Source organism: Anomaloglossus baeobatrachus, chromosome 2, assembly GCF_048569485.1.
Source record: "Anomaloglossus baeobatrachus isolate aAnoBae1 chromosome 2, aAnoBae1.hap1, whole genome shotgun sequence".
Classification (NCBI taxonomy): Eukaryota; Metazoa; Chordata; class Amphibia; order Anura; family Aromobatidae; genus Anomaloglossus; species Anomaloglossus baeobatrachus.
Genome location: NC_134354.1, coordinates 387374108 through 387391809, shown reverse-complemented (window position 1 = coordinate 387391809; position 17702 = coordinate 387374108). Strand labels below are relative to the sequence as shown.

General features: G+C 45.0%; 1 protein-coding gene and 1 long non-coding RNA gene across 2 annotated transcripts in view; one reads left to right on the top strand and one right to left on the bottom strand.

The window, feature by feature from the left end:
• The window catches only part of LOC142290148 (uncharacterized), a 50165-nt gene extending 33963 nt beyond the window's left edge, over positions 1 to 16202 (bottom strand). The window contains exon 1 of the long non-coding RNA XR_012750221.1: positions 16078 to 16202. This is a non-coding gene — a long non-coding RNA (uncharacterized LOC142290148). The remainder of the gene's footprint in view (positions 1 to 16077) is intronic.
• A 158-nt stretch (positions 16203 to 16360) lies between these two features.
• The window catches only part of EPHA10 (EPH receptor A10), a 1151424-nt gene continuing 1150082 nt past the window's right edge, over positions 16361 to 17702 (top strand). The window contains exon 1 of the mRNA XM_075336054.1: positions 16361 to 16512. Within this exon, the coding sequence (XP_075192169.1) occupies positions 16443 to 16512 (70 nt within the window). The 5' untranslated portion in view covers positions 16361 to 16442. The remainder of the gene's footprint in view (positions 16513 to 17702) is intronic.

The window sequence follows — 17702 nt, the reverse complement described above, 5'->3', positions numbered from 1 at the left end:
ACACAATGCTAGATGATGAAGTTCTAGATCCCACTTACTGTCAACCAACAGTCAGGCACTGGAGGAGGTCAACAGAGGCGGTGGAGGAGGATGCAACTGACAACGAAGTTACCTTGCGCTTTCATGGACAGAGTCGGATTACTGGTAGCATGTCTACAACTGCATCCTCAGCCACCACTCTGCCTCTGAGCACAAGTCGGGGTGTCTCTGCAGGTCGCATGTCCTCTAAGCCTTACCTAGCCTGGTCCTTTTTTGACCTTGAAAAGGATCTCCCAAATCATGTGATCTGTAAAATTTGTTGGGAATCTATAAGTAGAGGCAAAAAGCTCACCAGTTTGACAATTTCTTCCATGAATCGTCACATGAATACCAAGCATAATTCCCAGTGGGAAGCTCACTGTGCTGCAATGCAGCCTAGCGTAGCGGGCCAACCACAGCCTGCCCCTTCCAGTGCATCCGCGCGCTCTTCATCTTCTATTACTGGGGGGACAGCTGTCACACCTGGTTTTCCACGCACACCTTCCACCACTGTAACCGCAACAGGCAGTTTGCTTGTTAGGTCATCAGTTGGTTTGGAAGGGGAAACAAGTCCGTGTGTATAGCTCTTTCAGACACCGATAGCACCAACATTGGATGAAAGCGACATCATGTCTACGCCTACACTTTCCTCACAAACCTGCATTTTTCCAGGGACACCCTACTCAGCACCATCTACACACAGCAGCCAGATCTCTGTCCCTCAGATGTGGACAAATAAAAGGCCATTTCCTCTGACCCATGACAAAGCTAAGAGGTTGACTTTATCCCTCTGTAAGCTCTTGGCTACCGAAATGCTGCCTTTCCGCCTGGTGGACACAGAGGATTTTCGAGACCTTATGTCCGTCGCAGTGTCCCAGTACCAGATGCCCAGTCGCCACTACTTCTCCAATAAAGGTGTGCCTGCGCTACACCAGCATGTCGCACACAACATCACCGCTTCCTTGAGAAACTCTGTGTGTAAACGGGTGCATTTCACCACCGATACTTGGACCAGTAAGCATGGACAGGGGCATTACATGTCTCTGACTGGGCACTGGGTAACTATGGTGATAGATGGAGAAGGGTTTGCTGAACAAGTCTTGCCGTCCCCACGACTTGTGTGTCAATCCTCTGTATGTATATGTTCCTCCAATGCTTCTGCCTCCTCAACCTCCTCTGGGTCCTCCACCTCCACCCCAAGCCTGCCTGGTCAGGCCACCAGCGTTGTAACTGCGCACAAGGAATCACACACACTTCCTTACTATGCTGGCAGCAGAGCGCAATGGCATCTTTAGCTTGAAATGTCTTGGAAATAAGAGTCACACAGCAGCTGAGTTGTGGGCAGCTTTGCTGTCCGAGTTTCATAAATGGTTGTCTCCACTCAACCTGCAGCCAGGTAAGGCCGTGTGCGACAATGCTGGAAACCTGGGTGCGGCCCTTCGCCTGGGCAAGGTGACACACATGCCTTGTATGGCTCACGTGTTGAACCTTGTTGTCCAGCAATTTTTAACACACTACCTCGGCCTAGATGACCTTCTGCACAGGGTACGAAAACTGTCTGCTCACTTCCGCCGTTCAACCGCCGCAGCTGAGTGACTTGCATCACTCCAGAAGTCTTTCGGCCTGCCGGTTCATCGCCTGAAATGCGATGTGCCGACACGCTGGAATTTGACTCTCCACAAGTTACAGCGACTGTGGCAGCACCGCCGAGCACTGGTGCAATACGTCATGACGTATAGCCTGGGCCAACGAGATGCAGAAGTGGGGCAGATAACTCTCATGGAGTGGTTTCAGATCAAGGACCTATTCACCGTTCTGCACAGTTTCGACATGGCGACGAATATGTTTAGCGCTGACAATGCCATTATCAGCATGACAATTCCAGTCATTTACATGCTGGAGCACACGCTAAACACTATCCGGAGTCAGGGGCTGGGACAACAGGAAGGGAAGGAACTACAGGAGGATTCATATGCGCAAGGGACAACAACATCACCAAAGTCCAGACGTTCATCATCACCAAGGCGGCAGGCATGGGTCCATGGGGGACAGGGAGCAACAAGGGCGCATGGTAGCAGGCAAAATGTTGAGGAAGGTGCAGGAGAACATGAAGAAATGGAGGACGAACTGTCCATGGATATGGAAGACTCAGCAGATGAGGGAGACCTTGGTCACATTTAAGTTGAAAAAGGTTGGGGGGAGATGTCAGAGAAAGAAAGAATGGTTAGCACCTCTATGCCACAATCACGCAAGGACTTGGTCTGCATGGATGCGCAAGACACATGAGCGCCTACTTGCTGCACTACCTACAACATGACCCTCGGATTGTCAAAATTAGAAGTGATGATGACTACTGGTTTGCCACACTATTAGATTCCCGGTACAAGTCCAAATTTTGTGAAATATTTCCAACCATAAAAAGGGACACACGTAGGCAGGAGTATCAGCAGAAGCTGTTACTCAATCTTAGCTCGGCTTTTCCACCAAACACCAGTGGTGCACGGAGTGAATCTCACAGTTGTAACTTGACAAACATGGGACGGTCTCGTCATCAACAGTCTTACCGTACCAGCAGCACCGTATTTGGTGCTGGTAACAGCAATTTTATTGAATCGTTTCATAATTTTTTTAGACCATCCTTTGCAAGGCCAACAGAGACAAGAAGTCTGACACATAGTCAACGGCTGCAGAGGATGATACAGGAGTATCTCCAAATGAATATCAATGCCATGACTTTGCAACTGGAGCCTTGTTCATTTTGGGCATCAAATCTTGAAAAATGGCCTTAGCTCGCCACTTACGCCTTGGAGATCTTGTCGTGTCCAGCTGCCAGCATTGTCTCTGAATATGTCTTCAGTGCTGCTGGGTGTGTGCTGAGAGATAAGCGCACGCGTCTGTCCAGTGACGATGTGGACAGACTAACGTTCATCAAAATGAACAAGTCATGGATCCGCAAGGACTTTACTACCCCTGTGTCATCCTGGGGAGAGTAAATGCTTGTGTATTTGGAATGTGCTTGATGCAAATGTACCTGTCAAGTTTGCAACTGGGGCACAAGTGCTGCCACTAAAGGGGTGTCTGTGTGGCCCAATATTTGGAAAAAAGGGAGACTCTGCTTGGAGTAACCCTTGCGTTGTTTTTAAAAAGGATCCAAGATGAACAGATCTGGGATCAGCAAAGACTTTTCTAGACCTTCCCTGGTGTCATCCGGGCGACAGCTAAGGCTGCCGTATTTTGGAATGTGCTTGATGCAAATGTACCTGTCAAGTTTGCATTTGGGGCACAAGTGCTGCCACTGAAGTGGTGTCTGTAGCCCAATTTTTGGAAAAAAAGAGACTCTGCTTGGAGTAACCCTTGCGGTGTTTTTAAAAATGAGCCAAGATGAACAAGTCATGGTTCAGCAAAGACTGTGCTACCCACCCCGGTGTCATTCTGGGGACAGTTAAGGCTGGCGTATTTTGGAATTTGCTTGATGCTAATCAACACATACAGTTTGCAACTGGGGCACAAGTGCTGCCACTAAAGGGGTGTCTGTGTGGCCCAATTTTTGGAAAAAAGGGAGACTCTGCTTAGAGTAACCCTTGCGTTGCTTTTAAAAAGGATCCAAGATGAACAAGTCATGGTTCAGCAAAGACTTTGCTACCCACCCCGGTGTCATTCTGGGGACAGTTAAGGCTGGCGTATTTTGGAATGTGCTTAATGCTAATGTGACGCCCTGGGCAAGCCAGGGGTCACAGGTCATAACACAACCACACCCTACACCGCAGTTAGGAACACCAAGGCTAACCAAAAATCCTTGTTGCCTTCCTCCAGGGGCTGGTGTTCACACCAGGGGGTGGGCCAGGCGGTTGGCTCCGCCCACCGAGGAGTTCACAGCTCTGGAGGCGGGAAAACCAGGCAGATCAGTTAGGAAGTTTGAAGTAGAAGGAGTAAACAGTAAGAGTTGAGTTTAGGAGGAGGAAGTGGAAGGAAGTGGTAGAGGAGCAAAGGAGAGAAGTTGAGGAAAGGGAAAGTGACAGTTTGTAAAGCCTGAAGTTGGTCCGGGTGTGTGCCCCGGACTGTGACAGCAAGGTCAGCAGATGGCGGTGATTGTCTGCAGGGGTGACTGATTGGAGGTTGCTGGAAGGACCGCGGACGGGTGGTGGCCCGGCGGTCTGGAGCAGTATACGAAGAGCAGTCAGCACCAGTGGCAGGGGCCTTTCGGATCCCGGCAAGGCTAGGAGTCGCCATAATTTGCCAAATCCGTCAGTGAAGGGGACGACTGTCTCCCAACAGCCAAGTCCCGATTGAAGGCAACAGTCCAACCGTAACAGAGAGACACCGCCACCGCCAGGGCACCAGTTTCTCAGGGCCAGCGCCTGCGGGCAAAGTAGGGCTCCTCCGGCCCATATCAAAGCCGGGGAGCGGGTTACCGGTGGGAACCCATCGCAACCATCATCATCTTAGGTGCAGGAAAAGGGACCGTCACCGTCAACTACTGGGGAAAAGCAAGTGCAGCCGTCCGTGGGAACCGTCTTTCCAGCCGTGTGTTTTACCGAGAACTGTGTCATCGTCTCAGGCTGAGTGAGTACCACAGTGCCGTAAGGCACAGCGCTGCCCCCGCGTCCCTGCGCCCACCAAGCCCTGCATCTCCCACCACATCACTGGGCCCCGGGACAACCAACCCCCTACCCACGGAGGGGAGGACTAACATCTAGCTGCTCCATACCATCACTCCCGGGATCCCCATACAGAGCAGCGGTGGTGTCAACAAATCACCACAACCGTGGGTGGCGTCATGGACAATAAGCAATCCCCACACCCAAACACCCCTTTCACTCACGGGCGAGGAGCGCCGCTAGAGTCCCCGGGATCCGGCCCATCGCTCGAGCCACCGAGCAGCAGCAGGCCGCGGCGGCCGCGGTAGCCGGACCCGAGCAGTGGGAGAAGCGCAGCGTCCCCTCCTCCGCCCGCGACACTAATCAAGACATACAGTTTGCAACTGGGGCACAAGTGCTGCCACTAAAGGGGTGTCTGTGGGGCCCAATTTTTGGAAAAAAGGGAGACTGCTTGGAGTAACCCTTGCGTTGTTTTTATAAAGGATCCAAGATGAACAAGTCATGGTTCAGCAAAGATTTTGCTACCCACCCCGGTGTCATCCTAGGGACAGTTAAGGCTGGCGTATTTTTGAATGTGCTTGATGCCAATCAACACATACAGTTTGCAACTGGGGCAGAAGTGCTGCCACTGAAGGGGTGTCTGTGGGGCCCAAGTTTTGGAAAAAAGGGAGAGTCTGCTTGGAGTCCCCTTGCTGTTTTTTACATGATTTTAGAAGGGCATGCCATGCCTATATCTGTGTCTCCTCCTCTTTTTCCTCGTCCAGCTGTTTAGTTTTCGCATGAGTATTTGTCCTTGTCACTTTCCCATGTGTTTGTGTTGTCTTGGGAGTTGTTTGGCACCTTTTGGACAACTTTGAGGGTGTTTTCCAGGTGTTTTTATGTGTTTGTGATTGCCTCCTATTGTTTCCTATGAGGTTCGAGAGTTCGACGAACCAAACCGAACTCGAACTCTAGGGGGGTGGCTCATCTCTAGTTATCATACACTGACTTTGTTACCCCTATTATTACAAGTCGGCCCTCTTTTGCCCGTGTATAAAGTGGTGTGAGATCTCCTCGGAAAGACGTTTGGTGAGATCTATCCATTTTATTATTCTTTATTACACTGCATTTTTTGTATTTTGGTCTTTTTTAGACAGTATACATTAAAAGTTCTGTGTTAAGGCCCCGTCACACACAGAGATACATTTTTGGCAGATCTGTGGTTGCAGTAAAATCATGGACATATTGTTCCATTTGTACACAGCCACAAACCTTGCACTGATTGTCCACAATTTCACTGCAACCACAGTTCTGTCGCAGATTTATCTCTGTGTGTGACAGGGCCTTAAGACCGATCACTAAGGCATCCTGGACACACTGACTGAGCTACAGCTGTGAGTAGTGATATCACTGAGGTCACAGCTGGAGGTTCCCACAGTACTAACTGTGACCTCAGGTGAACTGACCTCTGTTGAACTCACTGAACTCAGTGACCTCACCTTAGGTGAACTCATTGAAATCAATGCCAGATTATCGGATTAGGCTATGTCCATACATTGAGTTTTTGGTTACATTTCTTCATCACATCTGCATCTCATGGCAGAATTATGCATCTAAAACTCAATGGGGTTTTGACAAGTTTTTGATACGATTTTCAGCCAGGAGATGCAGAGTTGGTGTATAAATGTCTCAAACATATTTCTGCAACAAATCTGCATCTCCTGGTAGAAAAACACATCAAAAACGTGTCAAAATACCATTAAGTTTTTGATGAGTAATTTTGCCAGGAGATGCAGATTTGATGAAGAAATATCTGCAGCAAAATATTTAACGTGCAGACAAAGCCTAATCCAGTAATCCAGCATTGACTTCAATGACTTCACCTATATGTATGTATAAGTAAGTATGTGGTAAGTTCATAGAATCATTCAATATTCAAAAAATGTGTAGAATTTAAAGGGCTTTTCCTGGATTAATTTTTCAATTCTCATCAACTTGCGCTAGTTAAAATAAACTCCATCACTACTATCACTACTACAGTCTTTGTTGAAAGTATACAGCAGTGATGTCATATGTACAGTACATGTGACCGATGCAGACAATCATTGAGTCATTGATTTCCTATAGTTGTTGTGACATGATCGCTATAGCCTGAACATAAATATTGAGTAGCAGCAGAGAGATGTTGCTGGAGCAGGTGACTGACACCTGAGCTTATTAAAAAGTATTCCTGAAAACACCTTTAAAATTTATAAAATTAGAGATTTTCTGTACTTACTACATGTACAATTATACATTTATATATCATTACAGGAGGAAAAGGAGGCAGAAAAAGCACAATGAAGGTACAGAACCTATTTTATGAAAAATTTGAAAAACAATTTTTATTGATATAAATATAGATAAAATTGGAACATCAAGTGATCCATGTATCACAAAGAGACATTCAGGGATCTGAACCTACAGTGATCCAACTCTACAACATTGTGTATGAAAATATGTGCCAGTTAAATAAACAAACCATCTAATAATGACTAGGACCCAAGTAACTGGGGTGACATTTATGTACATTTGTTTAATTCTCTACTGGAATATATGTTTGTAAGCAGAATATATTTATGTCAATAGTTTATATACACAGTTTATATATGCAGTTCACCCAATATATAGTAACTCAAGGTTGGGCAAAGTGCAGCCCGTGGACCACATCCGGCCCTCTGGCAGTTCCAGTCTGGCTCGTGGACCGAGACAGCTGAGAGGCTGAAAACAGTGGACCATGGGCCATACTATGCCCTCTGCTGTCCAGCCACCGCTGCTGCCAGAAGCTTGACGTCCCCGCTATCTGCATTCTAAAGATGTAGATAGAGGTGAATGCATTGGTGGAGGGGACTCCGGCCCCTTCTTCTACCAATCAGTGTGTGAGAAAGCAGACGCGATAATGTCACATCAGTGAGTCTGCTGTGCAGAGGATCAGTGCTGGGGAATGGGAAAAAGGTGAGTATGTTTTTTTTTTCCATATGTGTATGGGCTCAAACTGTGTATAGGAAGCTATGCAAGGCTCATGTATATATTGGGCTCTGTGGGGCTCATAAAGTATATAGGAGGTTATGTGGGGCTCATAATGTATATAGGAAGCTATGTGAGGCCTATAAAGTATATAGGAGCCTATGTGAGGCTCATGTATATAGGAGGCCATATGGGGCTCATAATGGATATAGAGGGCTATGTGGGGGCTCATAATGTATGTAGGGAGCTATGTGTGGCTTATAAAGTATTGTGAGGTTGCGCTCACTGAATAGTATGCGGGACACTCCCTTGGCTGCTAGATTGGGGGGAACACACAGGAACAGTTTCTATTTCATAGTCCAGCCAGTTTATTTAGCACACATAAACCGTCTTCAAGAAACAAAACATGAGCCTTCCTTCAGCTTTACAGAAATGAAAATCCATGTGCTCAGACAAACAGTCTCATTATATCACCTGAGACAAAACATGGGTGGAGGTATGTGAATAGCCAGACTTGCCCACACTTCTAGCTATTAAACCTCTAAGATACATATTGGCCATTCACTATATAGCCAGTCAATGCCTCACATACCCTCTCCCTCTACCCAAAGTTGTGGGCTCTGGCCCCTTGACATATCAGAAGAGAGAACCTTCTCTGTTGACTTTGAGCTTCAGCTACTGCAACATTGTCATGAACAATGCTCTGTCAGACTCAGTCACTTCATCAATTTGAGTCACCACTTCGTTAGACTTCTACCACCCCCAGCGGTTAGTCCGGCAATACGATTCACTTGCCCCTGTATCTACTGTCTAGATTAATTCTGGGTTCTCACATAAGCTATAGGGTTTCTTGACTGTGTCCCTCAGCATCGATCTAACAGAGGATCTACTACCTCTAAACCTATTACAACCACTTTCTTTCGAACATCTCTGGTTGTCTCTCTAATGGCAATTTCTTCTATCCTCTTTCCTCAATAGAGACATGTCACTCCATTTTTCTCCTCTTTCAGTTTTAGCTTATCAACATAATTCCTTCTTTTCACTGTACCTTTTTAAGGCAGCCGCCATTTTCTCTCATTTTGATGAAGTTGTTCATCAATTCACAGTCTTTCAAGCCTTAACTGCTGTACTTCTCTTTTCTATGCCACATGATACTCAAAAAGAATACACACATTTCTAAGACTCTCCACTATTCCCACAACGAAGAACGGAACCATGCCATCTTCTATAGACATTTTGTGTTTGTTATCACCGGGAATTCTTACACCTGCCACTTCCAACTTATCCACTGTTTCCTGCATGACTTGTCCATTTCTTTCTATGACTCTCCTCACCAGAGCTCTAGGTACCTGGACGACATCTTTCACAAGACTTCGAGTTTTCCTCGTATGCTCCAGCTGTCTAGCACCCTCTTCATTCCTCAACTGGATCATCCACTTCATGCAAACACATCTTAAGTCACTCAAGATAGCCACCTGCTTCACTGTGACTTCAGTTGTGAACAGTATAACTAACTGTTTAACCTCAGGGGACCAATACATCCTACATGCTCCAACAGGCTTCCTAAATTCTTCATGCACAAACTCACTGGCACACGCTTAGCTCAAGTCTTTGGGTACATCTACCATGCACTTGAAAAGAGAAGTCTCCTCCTTTTTGGCAGCTACCAGCCAATTATCCTGTTCATCTTTCAGAGCCAGCTCTCTAAAATTCACTCTCTGCAAGCCATTTTACCAAGATAGACACCTGTTGCCCATCTTCTCCAAGGCTGCCTCATTTATTATCTGACACTCAGCTAGACGACCTCTGAACTCAGACACCTCTTTTTCCAGCTTGGCTCTCAGCAACCTGTTTCAGCAACTTTTCTTGCTTCAGATGGTCTTTTACTATCTACCTGACCATCTCTATTAGATATTCACCAGGGGTGACTTGACTATCCTCTCCTCGTCCCTTCAGAGTTATTTCTGCTCTTTCATCCTCAGGACCCATTGAGCTTTCATCACCTGAAGAGTCTCCTGATTTAATCCTCACTTTTTCCACTTCTGCACCTTTGGTCTTCTCTTGTCTCTCTGAATTGTCATCTTCAGAGCTCTCTTGGGTCTCTGCAGTGTCACCTTCAGTATCTGCAGATTCAACTCTAGATTTCTCCTTGACTTCTGGTGCTAATTCTTCAGCCACCTCAAAGCCAGATGAGTCACCGGTCTGCTCTTTGTGACCTTCGTAGGGGCTGGCTCCACCAACGTTCTCAAGAACTTATTTTTCTAGAGTGCTCTCACTTGATGCATCATCAGTTTCACATTCAAACCTCATGAAAGACACCAGCACCGCTTCCTTGGTCTGGTTCTTTCCCTCTTGTAGCACATTGACATGTTCTTACTGATCAGTGGTTGCCACTGGCGACATGACTCCCTTACTTAGATTTTATAAGTTTGCCACCTGTGTCTCCTTTTTGCGGCCCTTTTTTTTTCGTTGACTGGGTGGAATATTCCCTCTTTGCTTGACCCTTCCTTGCTGCACTCACTTTCTACTGCACTGTCAGAGTTAACAATGGAGTTATTGTCACATTCCCTGATACTATAGACCAACATGTTGCCACCTAACTTTGTGTTGGCCTTCTTTCCTAGAGCTACCACATGATTATCAGTCATACTGTTGCTCACTTCAGCTGATGACGGGTCTCTAAGTCGGGTAAACTCGTAATTCTCTCCGGTCACCCCTACCTCACAACAGTCAATCTTAGGAGTTATCAACTCCTCAATACATACCATACTACCAGAAGGATTGCCCTCTTTCCACAATAAGTTCCAAAAACACCCCAAATCTTGGCTATTATAATTGAAGAGGGTAAGTAAGGCATTACACCAATGTCAAAGGTCCTTTTTCCATTTTCTATCTTAAAGATCCCTCTAGCCACTAGACATTCTGTAGTATCCCCATGAATTCAGTTCACTCAGACATTAATAATTTATAGGGTATGGGCCTCATGAGGGTCACCCAGTGCCTCGAGTGAAAAAGTCCAGTCAACCTTTCTCCATTCACCTCCACAGACAACTCTTGTGACTTTTAGTTGGCCGGATAGACTACACTATAGGTCGGGTATGCATAGCACGCACACCTTTCCCTGACTATGGTCCAATAGCACCACAGACGCTTGTTTTGGAGTCTCCACCTCCTTCCGGGCAACCACCCTTTTTTGGGACTCTGCCCCCTTCTGGGCAATCATCCCTTTTTGTGACTCCGCCCTTTTCTGGGCAACCATCCCTTTTTGGGACTCTGCCCCATTCTGGGCAGCCACATCTTTTTGGTATACTTTCCATGGCCTCCACACAGAATTTACAGGTCCCAGTTCGCACCGTACTCCACAATCTCCCGGGGCACTTCGTATCAGCACTGACCTCACAAGACAACGTACAAACTGGTCCACTGCCTCCATGTCACAGCTCAGCGACAGATCCTGCAGTTGCTGATTCCATTTCTGTGGTTGCTGCTAGACCTCTATTATATCAACATGCACTGCTCTACTCATGGTCGCTCAGCTCCTATGGTGCGATACTGTTCTAGCTGGAACTTCGTGGACCCACCGATCCTTGCAAACTGCCTAGATCATTGTGAACCCACAGATCCACAGCAAAAAACCTAGAAAAATGGTCAGGGACCCGACAATCCACAGCAAGCTGCTTGAATCTTCATGGAATCGCTGATCCACAGCAAGCCACAGTTGCAATCCACACTTGTGCCTCCTGGACCATTCCCTGCACTCTAGCAACAAATGTGATGCTGCACCCACTGAATATAATGGGGGACACTCACTTGGTTGCTAGATTAAGGCACACACACAGGAATGTTTTCTACTGTTTTCTAATAGTCCAGCTGGGCATTTAGCCCACATAAACTGTCTTCCAGAAACAAAACATGAGCCTTCTTTCAGCTTTACAAAAATTAAGATAACATACAGTTCACTTCATCCATGGGTATGCCTGCTAATTTTTTGATACATCCCCGCTGAAGTATCCCAGTGAAGGTATTGCAACCGTCACTCACTGACTTCAGATAGTACATAATCCCAGCTTCACTGAGGTTACCATTCAGTAGCTATGGTGGCTCCACACCCTGAGTCCTGTCAGTCCACAGCTTTGGAAGCGTGCTTCTTCCCAGCACAGTCTCTCTTTCCTGGCTGATCTTTCCCCTCCAGTATCTTCCAGAAAGTCTCCCAACTTCCAAACACAGAGGGTCCACTATACCCTCTAGTGTCTTCCAGGAAATCTGCAGCTCTCAAACACAGGGAACCCATGTACTCAGACAAACAGTCTCATTATAACACCTGAGACAAAACATGGGTGGAGGTGTAGGGTCGGTCCATGTGATGGCTGAGGCCAGGGGTTGTAGTCGTGCACCTACCCGATGCACTACACGGACAGGGGTTGGAGTGTGCGATGGAGTCGGTGTAGTGTGTTTACCTGAGGGCTGCTGGATCAGTTCACAGGCTGCAGGTTTTTGTCCAGAGGAATCAGAAACACACTCAGAGCTGCTGTAAAACACTTTAACTTTACTGTATACAGTTTTCATACACCAACGTTCTTCTGCAGAGAAGAGGTACAGACTCTTCACAGGCATTGTTTCACAGTACAATACGGCTCTTCCCATGGCTGCTATAAACAGAGTCCCACTGGCTACTAGGATCATACATATTCTCCACTCCAAGTCTAGGCATATTGCTTCTCCTGAAAGGATAGGCTACACTGGGTTTGCATCCAAAGACCCCAACACTGGCAGTAACGTTAGCTGTCCAAAGACTAAAGCCCTTATCTGTACTGCATTACTGCAGTCTGCTTGCTTGCCACGAAGTCTCCGTTCTCCAGTTTCTGTCAATGCATCCAAGAACCACTCTGCCACAACCTGTCTCAGTCACCAGCTTGTTCTGCTCTGTTACATGCTTTGCTCTATCCCTAACACTTACAACTAAAAAACAGGAAGTCCTACCTCCTTATCCCTTACACTGTGGGCAAAGCTTATCTCATTAACCTTTGCAATCCTGCCACTGTACCTTCTATCCAAAACTCTCTCCTAGCAGTTAGAGAGTCCAGTGCCATCTAGTGGTAGCTGGCAGGACTGTGACACAACTCACAGGACAGCTTACAAATATTACTCTAAAATACATTTTACAATACAGCAAATACAATACACATTCCCAACACTACTGGCTATTAACGTGACCCAGCAAACATTAGCAACCCTTGTGAAATTATAAGTCCCAGAGTAAACATTCCAAGTTTAAATCGCAGAAGACCTTCACCTCTGTGATACATATCTGTCATGCACTATATAACAAGTCGCTACCTCACAATATATATGAGGTTATGCGAGGCTTATGAAGTATATAGGAGCCTATGTGAGGAGGAGATGCAGATTTGGTGCAAATATGTCTGCAATAAATTTCTGCAACAAATCTGCATCTCCTAGCAGAAAATGAGTCAAAACCACATTGTGTTTTTGTTGGGTTTTTCTGCCAGGAGGTGTAGATTTGGTACAGAAATGTCTGCAACCAATTACTCAATGTAAACACATTGCCTAATCCAGTAATCCGGTGTTGATTTCAATGACTTCACTTGTGGTGAGGATAGTGAGTTCAATGAGTTCACCAGAGGTCAGTTCACCTGAAGTCACAGCTGAAGTCATTAAAGTGAAGTCATTGACCTTAATGCCGGATTAGTGGATTAGGAGATGTGTGCACATTGATTGTTTGGTTGCAGACATTTCTGTCCCAAATCTGCATCTCCTATCGAAAAAGCACCAAAACCAAATGCATTTTTTATGCGGTTTTTGAGCATTTTTCTGCCAAGAGATGCAGATTTGTTGCAGAAATATCTGCAACCAAAAACTCAACTTGCCTACATAGCCTAATCCAGTAATCTAGCATTGACTTCAATGGCTTCCCCAGAGGTAAGGTCACTGAGTTCAATGAGTTTATCTTTGGTAAGGTCACCTGAGGTCACAGCTGGGGTAACATGAAAATCATCACGTGTGAGCTCAGGTGATCTCAGTCACATCAATGCTCTTAGCTGTGGCTCTGTGTGTCCCTGACGTTTTCTAAGGTGACCACGCACAGCAACCCAAGGATGTATCAGCTGTGATTGTTATTGGACCTCTAGTGGATTATGTTGGACCTGCAGGGGTGTTTTGTGGGTTAATAAATGGGAGAAACCGGGTGTTTATTTATTTATTTTTTAACAAAGTATTTTTCTCTTTTATGTTTATTACCAAAAAGAGCTGGATCTTCTGGATTCTAAATGGATCCCTAGTAAATGTGTTCACCCGAGGTAAAAAAAAATTAAGATTGTGTTAATGAGGCTGAAACCCCGCCCACCAGCTGCGAAAACCGCACCCATTTTCAACTGGCCAATTAAATTGTTGAGTGGGCAAGATTTTGTTCAGCTCGGTGAAGTTTAAGCCCAGCGAGAACCATTAGGAGTATTTAGTGGATCTCAGTGGGGTGTGGATTTTAGTTATTCTCAGCATGGAGCCGGCTCTTTGTGTCTGATTGGTCACAACAACAAATCACTGGTAAAAATCCCCATTGGTGTGGGGGTGACAGCCCAGGACACTGTAGGAGTGATGGAAGGCTGCCAGTTAAGCTCATCTGGAACCACTGTTATGCTTCACACATTGAAGAAGTCAGAAAGTCCCCTTCCCTCTATTTTATTCTGCAGCTGTAAATCAGTGGTTTTTAGAGAATGTTACATTAAGGAGCAGGGAGGACATTTGGTAAGATGTTGATCTGAATGCTTATCTGACACCAAGGACAGACACAGACAGAAGAGGGCCACTGTGCAAGAACATAACATGAGCAATTTCCAGTCCGATAGCTCTCGTATAATGCCCAATTCCAACTAAATTTGAGGTGGAAGATGCCACTTTATCTCTTGAGTCCCTGTATGGTAGCACCAATATTATGTCCACCCTTGTCTGATACCCAGGTCTGCCCTGCCCACGCAGAGCTCTGTGCAATCAGGTATGAAAATGTCTGTGTCTGAGGCAGCCGCTGCATCACAGGCTTTACTAACTGTTGTCTCAATCCCCTTAACACCTATGATGCACTTTACAGGCTGTGGCAGTATTTTAAAAATGTAAAAAAAAAGGTATTAGGTTTAATTGATGATGAATATTGGGGCATTATGTGGGCTTAATGGTATCTCATTCAACCTGAATATCATGACGGTGTGCGGAAACACCTTACAACACTGCCAGGGCAGATCATCTAAATCCACTGCTCAGATTGGCAGCTGCAAAGAGAGCTGCCAGCAGTGGATCTTGATTGCGATACAACTAAAATCCATTCAGTGTGCAGAACATTCTTCAGACAATCATTAATAACCTCATTTATAGCAAACCAAGGCATGTACATATGAATATTATTATTTTGAAAATGTTTACATTTTTGCATCATGTGCATATCGTTAACATGTCTATCGATCCTGTAATTTCCATAATTCCACATCTCTTCCTTCTTCTTGTCGCAATTTCAGTGTTGAGCAGTGTATAAATTCAAGACAACAGACATACTTCCTTGGAGTTATGGCAGCATAAGATATGGAAATATGTTAGTAATGGGTGGAGGAAACACAAGAAGTTCAGCTTTGGGTAGATTTAGCTTTGGATAGAGAGGAGATGATGTAAGAGACAGTAGAGAGACAATTACTAGTATTTTTTACTTGCGCAGGGGTGATTGATGTCATGAGAAGAAGTATATAATTGGATGTCGTTAGCGTAGAGGTGGTACTGAATGCCAAATCTGCTGATAGCTTGCCCGACAGGGACAGCGTAAAGAGAACAGAGAGAAGAGAGACTACCTAGGAATGAACCTATAGGAATCCCTGCAGCAAGGTGAAGAGGAGATGACGGAGCGCCGGCAACTGACAACTGTTGGTTCTCCATTGAGTTTGGGAAGAGTCCCAGCAGGAGGATTAATGGGGGTCTACTAACAGAGCATTAACTGTGAATTACGCTCCGAATGTGTTTGTAGTGCCGTGCTTTGTTACTTCCTGTGTTTTCTCATGTTTCAATTGATTCCCAAAAGCATTTCCATTACGGTGTTACATCTTTATAACGATTACTAATTATTTTCTGTACAGAAATAGCAGCGTAAGACAAAAATAGAAGAACTTAACACCCAATCCGGCATTATACTCGTCTCCAGACGTTTGGAAAAGCAAAATCTTTCCTTCCGGATGTTTTCACATTTTGATCATTTACTTGGATGCATAGGCTGAAATCAGACATAGGTGCATGCAAAAATAAAAAAAAACACGCATTATTGAAATCCTTTCCATTTGTTGTCACAGTTAGGGCTGAAGTGATCATTTAGCTTAGCAATGCTTTGTCTGGAAATGATAATACCTTACTGAATTAGGATGACAGATTTCCTGCAGTCCTATGTAAACACAAAGCACATTCAGAGCTGTGCCATAGACATACTCACCTATGCAGCATTTTCATTATATAGTGCAGCCTGATAGTGATTATAGTGTCACCATTGGGCTCCTAGTAAAGCGCTCACTGCACGTTCTCCCATTGCATTCAGTCTGTGCTTGATCACATCTTTTCTCTAATATGTCCAAATTTCCATTCTCTGCTCACTCTGCAGCCTTAACACCCCCCTTTCTCATAGAGAACCCAACACGTGTTGGCTCCCTCCCCGTCTACACGCTTATTGGTCTGGGCTCCAGGCTCTGATCCTCCTTCCCATTCCTATTATGGAGCAGCCTGAATCCAAACTGGGAGCTACAAACAGCAGCAGGAGCAGCATCAGTATCAGCATCTCTGGGCATCCACAGTCCACACAGCATGGGGCTCTGCAGCACCCTCACCTGCCTCCTCTGCCTCACTCTGCCCTGGCACCTCTCCGCAGAGCAAGGTAGGTACTGCCAATCATCCCAAAGTCAGCTTCCCTTCCTCTAGATAAGACAGAAAGTCATGCATTCACTGGACTGTGAGCAGGTGTGTGAATACATGTGATCAGTGACAAAGGCATAGATATTAACAAAAAGCATCCATAGAGCTGGGATATTAACTCCAGGGGATTTACATCAATTGTATAAATAGTCTATGCTCTGCCAGTGGGTATCACTAAGATGCCATTTATTTGTGTGTTTGTATTAACTGCAATATCTTTGGAGCATGTGATCTGTATAACCTTCTCTACGCTACTAAGGATATGTATATATATATATATATATATATATATATATATATATATATATATATATATATATATTCCACTAATAGAAGCGCAGTTACACTTGCAAGTGGATTATACCTTTTAGTATTTTTAATTGCAAAATTGCAATTTAATATACTGCCAATATAACTACTGAATTATTATTATTATTATTATTATTATTATTATTATTAATAATAGCATATTTTCTATTATTGGTCGCTTTGCACTATCTGACTGGTGGCATTTACTTAGCAGTGTATTTATGATATTGATATCTTTCATTTCTGTAAATAACAGGGTGCCATTCACAGAAGTAGTGATTCATATTACATGTGCCGTCTGATTACTAATATTATCCTTGAAATGTTTGGATGTGAAATGGAAAACAGCTTTTTGCATATTGCATGAATTTCCATAATTCTAATATAGAACGCAGCCTTCTATTGTGTTGATCTGGGAACAATAAATTCATTGTCCTGGGTAGTGTAAATCTGGAGGGTTGGACTGTCTGTGTCTGCCCTTTAAAGCTTGGTTGACCTTTTACCCATCAATGTGTATGAGCACGCTGTGTTCTGGCACTGATAGGGTTAATTTCACCTGTTGTGTCACATGAGCATAGCAGAAGCTGTACCAATATATTTCTTAAAATCCACTACCCTTCCATCATTGTTTGTACCCTTGACATTGTTGTGCAGTGTTTGGCAAGCCTGGAAAGTGGGAGGCAGCGGAGGAGTTGCGAAACAATGGATATATTTTATTTGGGATATTTAGGCTCCTAGGGCTGAGTTTCCCAGCAGTATGGGAAAACATTGCTCAATGGTGCATGAATGATTTCTAATTGACTGGACTTTAAGTATCTTAACAGAGCAAGCCAGCAGGGAGCT